This window comes from Cebus imitator, unplaced genomic scaffold, assembly GCF_001604975.1.
Source record: "Cebus imitator isolate Cc_AM_T3 unplaced genomic scaffold, Cebus_imitator-1.0 Scaffold55, whole genome shotgun sequence".
NCBI classification, from domain to species: Eukaryota; Metazoa; Chordata; class Mammalia; order Primates; family Cebidae; genus Cebus; species Cebus imitator.
In genome coordinates, this window is record NW_016107370.1 from 5,116,396 (window position 1) to 5,126,956 (window position 10,561).

Here is a 10,561-nt window from a genome sequence, read left to right on the forward strand (position 1 = left end):
TGTATTTTTCAGCTCCATTAATTCACTTATATTCCTTTCTAAATTGTGTGTTATTTTTAACATTTCGTCAAACCTTTTTTCAAAGTTCTTAGTTTCTTTGCATTGGGTTAGAACAAGTTCTTTTAATTCCCAGAAGTTTCTTATCATCCACTTTTTAAAGTCTGCTTCTGCTAATGGAACAGTCTTTCTCCATCAGGCCTTGTTCTGTTGCTGATGAGGAAATGTGATCCCCTGTAGAGGGAGAGGCGTTCTGAGTTTGGGTATTCTCAGCCTTTTTAGGCTGTTTTCTTCCCTTCTTTATAGATTTATCCATCTGTGGTCTTTATAATTACCGCCTGCCTTTCTTTAAAGTTCAGTTTAACATCCACGTGAGTCCTTGATGGCATTAACTCAGCTTCCCTATTCAAGTTCTTTCTCTAGTCAGTCTTTATATCACACAATTCACAACTTCATTTACTCACAGCAACTTGTTTGATTTTATAATTGTCTAACACTGTAAAATATAGTTATTTTATAGCAGCTTATAACTCTATCGTACACCAGTAGTACATTCATGATTTTCCCTTGTGTGTCTGCATAGTGCTCTGGACACTGGAGATATGAAAGAAAAAAAACTGTTGATTAACTGAATCAAGGTGCATACCCTGAACAAAAGGGGACCATAATTTTTTTTAAAGATTTGCAGTTATATATGAATTTATTGTTACCTAACAATTCAAAACATAAATGTCATAGATCAACAAATAGTGTTACAGACTTATTTCCTTTCAAAAACTATACATTATGATCACTTTCTTTTGTAAAATGTAGATGAATAAATCAGATAAAGATAATACTCCTATGGGACCTTATCTCTTAAGACAATCAATGTTTTGTATAAAGTCTGTATATCTGCATTAATAAACTGAAATATCAATGAAATGTCATCACAGGCTCAGGGAGAACATAATGAAAACTTACTAAATTAGGATCTGCTGGTTTGGTCTCTGTGCAAATTGAATAGGGCTGACAAGGCATTTAGCTTTGTATTACAGTTTGCTAAGGAAAGGGATAATGCAAAGAAAATTTCAAAAGAAAATGTTTAACCAACTTCAACCAAGAGAACAAACCATTTTCAAGTATTACAATAGTTCCATTTGCATAAAAATAATTAAGTGCTGATTAAAAATAAATCTTCTTTATTCATTAAATCAAGGATGCATTGTAAGAATTTAGGATTACTATTGCTGTATTTCTATATTATAGTATAACTATATTTCTTTTAACTATTCTGTAATTTTGAATATTTACTAATTTACACAGAGAATCCTCCAGGTCATCCAAAATGGTCAAACTGATTCATAACAGGTAGCCTATGTTTTGCAAAACTGATTTGACACTGAGAAAATGTACTGATTGAAATGACTGAACTGTGCTATTTCAAGATACTCCTTCTAATTTTTTTGGCAAAGCTAGATACACTTTCTGATGTTGAATAATATACCTCTTAATGAATTCATTAATAAGGTCATATCATGCATTGGTATTCTAATTTTAGGTACAAAATTTTCACTTTTTAGATTTTCTTAAAATAAGTTATGATTATGCTTATTATGATAATTTATTTTGGCATTTCTTATGACTATTAAACTGATGATTTAAAATACTTATCCCCAATATAAGTTACATGATTAACTCACGCTGTATTATGAAACAGTATTTTCATTCAAAATTAAACTTCAGTTATCCTTTCTGTCTCTCCTTTTCTAATCCAGCAAATCAGATCTATTTTTATATTTGTTTATATTTTATAATCAACCACACATCCCTTTAAATCTGTTTATTGCTTTAGAATTTGAAGGTTCAGAAAAGAGAAGGGCCTATTAAGAGACTGTACAAAAGTTAGTACATATTTCTGGACACTGTCAAACATTTATTTCCTTAAGTCAACCTCTGGGTGTGATCTCTTAATAAAACTCATGAGTCTCCCTGAAATGGTAGGCTAGAAAAGAAATTATTTTAACCTCTGTTTTTTTACATAGATAAAAACTTGTGCATAATCGAATTCATTTTCACTCTTATAGATTCTAATATAACAAAATTATTTATCCTGAAATTTCACTAATAAAGGGGGAAAACTGAAGGATTTTAAGTTCTCATGATGTTCATCACTCTTGAATAACAGATGTTCATAGATTTCCAGTTTTATTTTGAAGTTCTATTTCAAAGGTCTAAATCTCAAAGAAAGCCTATCCTAAAATCTAGTTAGGTAATTGGTAAAAATTTCCATGACATTTGTATCATATCTTCAGAGCTGTGGCCCACATCTGGCTAGGCAGGGGGAAAGGAAATGAAAGGAGATAGACAGCTTTGGTAAAAAAAAAAAAAAAAAAAAAGAGGTTTAGGGCCCCACTTGATCATCTCTTATTTGGGACTACAAGAACTCTACAAGGGTTCTAGGTCACTTAGGGTGTTAGGGTCTACTGTGAAAAGACTTTGAGACCATCTCTCTAATTTTGAACTATGACAACTTAGTTTCCAAAAGGGAGAACCTGAGCCTTGGACCCCAAATGACTTTACAAAATCATTTAAACTGTGAATAATGTGATAGAATAATGGTGAATCCCTAGGTTTAATCTAACTTTGATGAAGATTCTGTATTTGGGCCAAAATTCAAACTGTTTATGAGTGGTGCTTATTCACTTCGTTTGTTCTGGTCATTGTTTGTTATAATGTGCACATTTCTTACCCTTATAAAGATTTAAGCAAGGATGAAATTCAAAAGCAAGAAAATAATTCTTCAAAGTTAATAGAATATATCCTGTCTTCAGTGAGTTCCAGAAAATACTTCGGGATTCACCCCAAGTCAAGTTGCTGATTTTTTTGTTTTGTTTTGGTAAGAAAAATTTCAAACTAAAATAGAAATAAATCTTTGAGTTTTGGGAAAATATTCTGAAGGTTCTCTGAATCAAACGAATATTTGAACTGTGACATGTGTAAGGTTAAAAAAATACTACATCCAAAGAAGAATGGACAAATCAAAGCATAATTTAAAATAAATCGAGGAATGCAACAAAAAATAAAAGTCATTGAGACTTAAAATTCCTTCATAATCAATCAGAATTTTCTAACATGATAGTCAAATGATATTTTAGCAACTTTAGAAAAGAAAAAGACAAAGACAGCAAGCAATACTATGAAATGGATAAAAAAAAGAAAACAGAAGATTACAGATCAAGTCAAATACAGTCCTTACAGAGAAGAAAATATTTATAACTTACTCCTCAAGATTTAGAAAGCATTTTTCATTTCTAGAAGTTAAATACTAATAGAGAAAATATCATTGTATCATTTAAAACTTGCGGCTATAAAATTAAATTGTTAAAAAGTTTATACCCTGTGCTTAGAAGTAGGTAGGTTGACATCAGTGAAAGAAGTATGCTGAACAATCGCTGAAAGAGAGCTGGAGAACTCAGCAGTGGCACAATCAAGGAAGAGGCTGCAATGAAACAAAACAGGTCATCTGTCAGTACAAGAGACACACAAAAAAATGTTAGTGTAGGGCCAGGGGCAGTGGCTCACACCTGTAATCTCGGCATTTTGGGAGACTGAGGCAGGCGGATCACCTGAGGTCAGGAGACTGAGGCAGGCGGATCACCTGAGGTCAGGAGTTTGAGACCAGCTAGGCCATGGTCTAGCTCTAATGAGCATTTTTGCTTAGTATGTTATGATCTTCAAATGGATGGTAAGTTTTAAAATTGATTCTATTTATGTCACTTAGAATAGAGACTCTTATTTCCCCTTTATTACCTATTTTTAGTAGAGACAGGAAACTGTTTTAGTAGAAACCCTGTCTCTACTAAAAGTACAAAAATTAGCCAGACATGGTGGCAGGCACCTGTAATCCCAGCTACTCAGGAGGCTGAGGTAGGAGAATTGCTTGAACCCAGGAGGCAGAGGTTGCAGTGAGCTGAGATTGCACTACCGCACTCCAGTCTAGGTGACAAGAGTGAATCTCTATGTCAAATACATACATACATACATACATACATACATACATGTTAGTGTAGAAGCCCTGAATAATCTAGTATCATTTACAGCATCTATTGTTTGTGTGACCTTGAACATGAGGCTACATTTGCTCTAATCATAATCAGGCCTCACATTTTTAATTAAAATTACATTTCATTGTTTTAGCTATGCTCAGATTTTCTCAATTCATATTCAGCCAAGATTATTGTAATAATATTAACTCATAATTTTCTACTGAAATAAAATTATTACTCAACATTTAGCATGCTTTGCTTAATTAGACCTTTATATCTTAGTTCAAAGACAACTTACTCCTCAGAAACTGATTTTTCCTAACCTCATCCTTCTCCAAGTTTTCCCACTGTAAAGTATGCACTGGCAGTTGTAGTATACCCCTTGGAAAAGAGAAACAAGAATGCCTTTACCATGCATGATAGTTGTTATAACTCTCCTCCAGGACAATACAGGCAACTACTCCAGTGGAGGAAGGGCAGATGAAGAAGGTAGAGTGGCAAAACGTAAACTCCTCCATCTCTATTCTGGGAAGGAAATGTACGTAACTTCCTCATGCCCCTAGTGCTCTAGAGTATGCAGATAGACAAGTTGGGATGAAATCCCGGCTGAATCACTTATTAACTGTTTAAACTGTAGGGCAAGTTCGTTAACTGATCTAAGCAGAAATTTACCCACCTGTCAAATAGAGATAACATTAAAAAGCTGTGAGGACTAAATACAATTTTACTGATACAATGTTCACTGAGCATAATGCTAGCACATAGTGCCTAGTAACTGTTAGCTGCTGTTATTATTATTAGTCAATATCTTGTAATGTTGATTGTAATGTCAATTTTATCTAAATGTAATGTGAATTTTATCTAAAGTCAAGTCACTGCAAGATTTAACACTATGAAGTTATATTCATAATACCCTTAGATGAGTATCTTCTGACGTTTTCCAGATGTATAGTTCCAATCATAATCACTGATACATATTTTAACTGGAAGAAATAACATTTCAATATGTCTGATTTTAAAAGTCAGTTAATCTGTTGGGCAAATGACGGTTGCTATAAAATAAAAAGCAAAAAATAAAAGTCGGTTCAAATGAGACCTCTTCTGTAAAACTGTATATATTTTCTCTTCTTGTTTACTTTTGTCTAAATGATTGATAAGGTACTAAAGGGGAAATAAGAGTGTCTATTCTAAGTGACATAAGTAGAACAAATTTTAAAACATAACATCCATTTGGAGATCATAGCATAGTAAGCAAAAATACTCACTAGAGTTAGATCATGGTGTATCTGTGCCTAGAAGAGATCTTTGGAGATACTGATGACTTACCTATGAGTCGACTATTTCATCATTTGATAGGTATCCTCTAGAACCTAGCTCTACCAATCCCAACAAGAAAAAATCTTGTTTAAAATACATGCCCAGAGAAGTTTTCATGCTTGGAGAACAATAGCAGTAAACCGATTCTGAATCTCCTCCTCACTGTTCCAAAACAATAATCAAATCAATAAAGACAATAAATAAAATCATATAAGATAATCCAAATAGAGAAAGAAACATATAAAACACTGCATAATGTATATGCATGCTCTACTACAACATAATAAGATTTGACAGAATCTTCTTGACAGAATCTTCAATTTGTTGTAGTAGAGCACACTTATACATTATACAGTATTTTCTACGCTTCTTGAGAACAAGCTCAAGAGTCATATTAGTAAACATGAATGAGCTCAACTCACCTTTTTACTTAAAAGAAAAAAATTGCAGAATTGGCACATAAAGCAAAACCTAACTCTACACAGAATACAGAAACCAAACTTAAAACACAGTGATTCAAAAAGGCTAAACATAAAGGCAAATGGAAACAGTAAGAAATCTAAAGTTGCAATCCTGATACCAAAGCACACTTTAGACCAAAAACAATAAGGCAAAGAAGAACACTTTATGATGTTAAAAGTGACAATCCACAATGATAATGTAATAGTTATAAATATTTTGCTTCAAACAACATAGTAACCACATATATAAAATAAAAATTATGATATTCTTCACAGAAATAGAAAAAAAAATCCTAAAACTCATATGGAACCACAAAAGACTCTGAATAGCCAAAGCAATCCTGAGCCTTTAAAAAAAAAGAACAAAGCTGGAGGCATCATGAAGTCATGACTTCAAAGTATACTACAAAGCTATAGTAACCCAAACAGCATGGTACTGGCATAGAAACAGACACATAGACCAATGGAACAGAATAGAGAACCCAAAAATAAATCCACACATTTATAGCCAACTCATTTTGACAAAGGTACCAAGAATATACATTGAGGAAAGGACAGTGTCTCCAATAAATGATGCTGGGAAAATAGAATATCCAAATTCAAAATAGTAAAATAAGACCCATATCTCTCACCACTTAAAAAAGAAATCAACTCAAAATAGATTAAAAACTTGAATGTAACACCCGAAACTGTGAAACTACTGGAAGAAACTATTGGGAAAACACTTCAGGACACTAGTCTGACAAAGATGTTTTTGTTAAGAGCTCAAAAGCACAAGCAACCAAAGCAAAAGTAGAAAAATGAGATTATATCAAACTCGAAAGCTTCTGCATAGCAAAGAAAACAATCAATGGAGGGAAGAGGCAACCTACAGAATAGGAGAAAATATTTGCAAACTACCCATCTGACAAGGGATTAATAACCATAATATATTAAAAGCACAAACAATTCAACAGCAAAAAACCTATTAATCCAGCTAAAAAATAGCAAATGATCTGAGTAGACATTTCTCAAAAGAAGACATACAAATGGCCAACAGGTATATGAAAAAAATATTCACTATCACTAATCTTCAAAGAAATGCAAATCAAAACCACAATAAGATATCATCTCACCCCAGTTAGAATTGCTACTATCAAAAAGAAAAAAAGTAGCAATGCCGGCAATGATGTAGAGAAGGGGGAACCTTTGTACATTGTTGGTAGGAATGTAAGTTAGTATAGCCATTCACGAGGGGTGGGCCTCCGTGACCCAAACAACAAAAATCATCAAAAGATGTTAAAGTTAAAGCGTATGGCAAATTTTCATAAGCATTACAATGCCTTTTTTGAAAAAAAAAAAAACAAAAAAAACAAAAAAACACAAAACTGGACTCAAAATTTGCTCTTGTCTTCCAAATGGAAGGGAAAACCTAAGTCCTTAAATTACATGTTTGCTTCACACATATATTACAACATTCTTAATTAAGAGGACTACATAGAAGAATATGCTTTCAAATGTCTAATTAGCTTTGCAAAGTATGCAATTTGTACTAGTCGATGTTATTTTTAGGAAGGGAAACAGATAAAATTTAACCATTTCCCAGTCCCTGTGTAAGAACGGAGAATTTATGAACTGGCATGAAAAGGAAGCATAAGGTCCTCTTCACCCTTTTCTCTTTTGGAATCGCTTAGTAGACTCTTACCAGACGTTAATAAATACATAGCTTTATTATCAGGTCATAAATATTCTATCAAATTATCTTATTAACACATGCATGCACACAAGAATTCTCTTTCTTAAATTCCATCAAGAGATAGAACTGATAGCCAGTTATTATTATTTTCCTACAACAAAATTATTTCTTTCAATAACAATAATATAGACATAAACAGATCATTTTGAGATAACTAAGTTGATGTCAAATTACCTCACTTGGTTTGAGTGGCCTCTTACCTAATGTTGCCCAGCTAATAATTTGATTCATAAGAGGCAGTCCTTGCTTCCTGAGTAGACTCCTCTGGGTGCTATACACAACATACATGGAGAGCACTGTGTTCAACACCTGAAGACAAAGATGAAATAGGTTAAAAAAAAAAGAGAAGGTAGTAAAAGATTATATACTAGCAAGACATTCTTGTTTCTAAGATGTTAAAATGTGGAAAAAAATGTGTATCTTGGAATCAATGAAATACAGTAGACAGTATAGGAACTCATGCAAGTTAATAAACCTAACGCAAAAATGAATTTGTTACAGTTACCTAATGCTCAGGGGTATGTCTAACAAAGCACATAAGAATTTTAGCATGATATTCTTGGTTCCCCTCGAGAGAGATTCAGAAACATTCACTTCTGTCAAAGGACTCATTATTCTAGATACATTCTGTCAAAGCTGCTATGGCTTAAGTGTAAAGCCAGTCAGAGTACCATTTAAAAAGAAACGTATGTTCCAATTGCTTGATAGAACTTTTGACAAAAAATTTCTTCCTTTTTATAAGTCCCTGTTGCTCTCCAAGGATGAATTTAACTTGTGATGTAATCTTTAATGTTGTATATTTTTATTTCAGAGTGTTCTTAGAAACACCATCTACTCTTCCAGCTTTGATCCTGAGGAAATTTTTTGAGAAGACTCATATGAATTTTGCTTTTTGTCTGTGGACTAGAAGTCGTTATTTATTTATTTATTCAGTTAAAAAGAAAAACAGATGTTTTCCATTCTTATCTATGGAAAAAATTGTCATTTTATAGACTATTACATGATATAATCTTTGTCATAACCCTATCAGATATTATCTCTACAGATTAAAAACAAACTGAAGTGACTGGGTGTGGTGGCTCACACCGGTAATCCCAGGACTTTGGGAGGCTGGGGCGGGTGGATCACCTGAGGTCAATAGTTCGAGACCAGCCTGACCAACATGGTAAAACCCCATCACTACTAAAAATACAACATTAGCTAGCCATGGTGGCTCACGCTTGTAATCCCAGCTACTCAGGAAGCTGAGGCAGGAGAATCACCTGAGCCCAGGTGGCGGAGGTTGCAGTGAGCCGAGATTGCACCACTGCACTCAGCCTGGGCGACAAGAGTGAGACTCCGTCTCAAAAAATAAAAAGAAAAGAAAAAGAAAAAAGAAAAAAACACAAACTGAAAGTATCCATCTAGTATACAGCATAACTGGGAATGGACTCAATTTTGAAATGTCAAGTTCAAAGTTATTTTCACCACACCAAAGCCACCAACCATGCTGAAGTTTATTTTCACCTGGGACATTAACTGAAGCCTTAAACTGGCTATTCTTAATATAAACATGCCCCAGGCTACTTTCACTTCAAAGAAGTGACCCTCCCTGACCCAAATGAGGGCAATGTGGAATCTCAGTCCAGAAGAAGCCCTTTTCATTTCAACTCTTTGGTCAATACAGGTGTCGCTTAAGTTTCTGCAACGTCTGCTCTTCAGGTATCACTGGACTGCCTCTTATGACCTTTTGCTATTTCATACCTCTTAAAGAACACATTTCCGTGTAGCATCTTAAACAGAAAGCTTTCTTCTCAGCTGGCAGATACTGAGTAGCATAAAGGTAATGGCATTTTATGAACATAATTAAATATAACCATAAGATACATTTTGGTGTATCATTAGTATAACATAGTATTGAAAATCTATAACTGACCTGTAATAGATGTACCAATAGCTCTTCCTTTATAAAGCTATCTTTTCTTTTTGTGAGAGATGTTACAACATACAGGGAGAGCAGAAGAACCAGCAAGCCTGCACCCATCCTGTTTTGAAATACAATTTAAAAATTTCTTCAGCTATTTATTGAAAACATATCGAATGGAGACATGAGATATCTTACTCTAATGCAGAACCTCTCAGTCATTTGGCTTAATCAAGAGGAGGTAGCAAAATGGGTACATTTTAAGATTTTAAGAAAACTTTAAATCTTAGGATAAAGATACTGCTGGATGGGATTATTTGTAACCTCTCCCCATAATTTTTTAAGTATCTTTACCTTACTTCCATAATTTAATTTAAAAAATTTTAGGCATACCAAGTACTATAATATTTAGCCTGAATTGGGCAAATTTACAAACATTCACAATATAAAAGACAGCTAACAAGTATATTATCAGCATCTACAACATATACTTTGTGATTATGAAACTTAGTCATGCAAAAAGTATCTACATATATAATCTATATTATTTCTAGCAGGAAAAACAGCTCCCTTCTGTGACAGACCTTGGTATTTTCCTCAGCTGCCCCTGGCTGAGGGAAGGGGTAGCCAGTGGTAACATGGGTGGCATGCAGGAAAGGCATTTGTATAGTAATGAAACAACAAATTACACCTTTGAAGAACACCAGGTATAGTATGTTTCCTAAAGTCAAAGTTGACTGATACCAAAGAAATGGTGCCCTACTGTTGAGCTCTTTCTCACCTTCTTAACATCTGAATAAGATAGCACAGCCAAAAGTGTGCTGAGGACAGAATACGGAACCCAAATAGAACTAAGAGAAAAGGAGTTGTTTCAAGAGAAAAAAGAAAGAGCAAAAGCCAGAGCTAGACACCTAAGAAGAAGGTAAGGCAGGAATTCTGAGGAAAATGCTTAATGGTTGTTTGTTTCTGATGCTTCAAATACTCTCTTTGAGAATCATAAGGAGTAAGGCAGTTGCATATTCAACATAGATTAATATTAAAATTTAGGAAAAAATAGCCACATATGATTAAAATTCTTTTTCTTTTCTTTTTTCTTTCGTTTTTTCTTTTTTTTTTTTTT

At 33.7% G+C, this 10,561-nt stretch overlaps 1 protein-coding gene across 4 annotated transcripts in view; it reads right to left on the bottom strand.

The window, feature by feature from the left end:
• PIGN (phosphatidylinositol glycan anchor biosynthesis class N) overlaps positions 1-10,561 on the bottom strand; it is a 141,903-nt gene that overhangs the window by 46,702 nt on the left and 84,640 nt on the right. For all 4 annotated transcript variants that reach the window (XM_017528850.2, XM_017528853.2, XM_017528852.2 and 1 more), the window contains 3 exons: positions 9,454-9,562; positions 7,739-7,847; positions 3,376-3,478 (listed from right to left, as the gene is read on the bottom strand). In XM_017528850.2, coding sequence (XP_017384339.1) covers positions 3,376-3,478; positions 7,739-7,847; positions 9,454-9,562 — 321 coding nt within the window. The remainder of the gene's footprint in view (positions 1-3,375; positions 3,479-7,738; positions 7,848-9,453; positions 9,563-10,561) is intronic.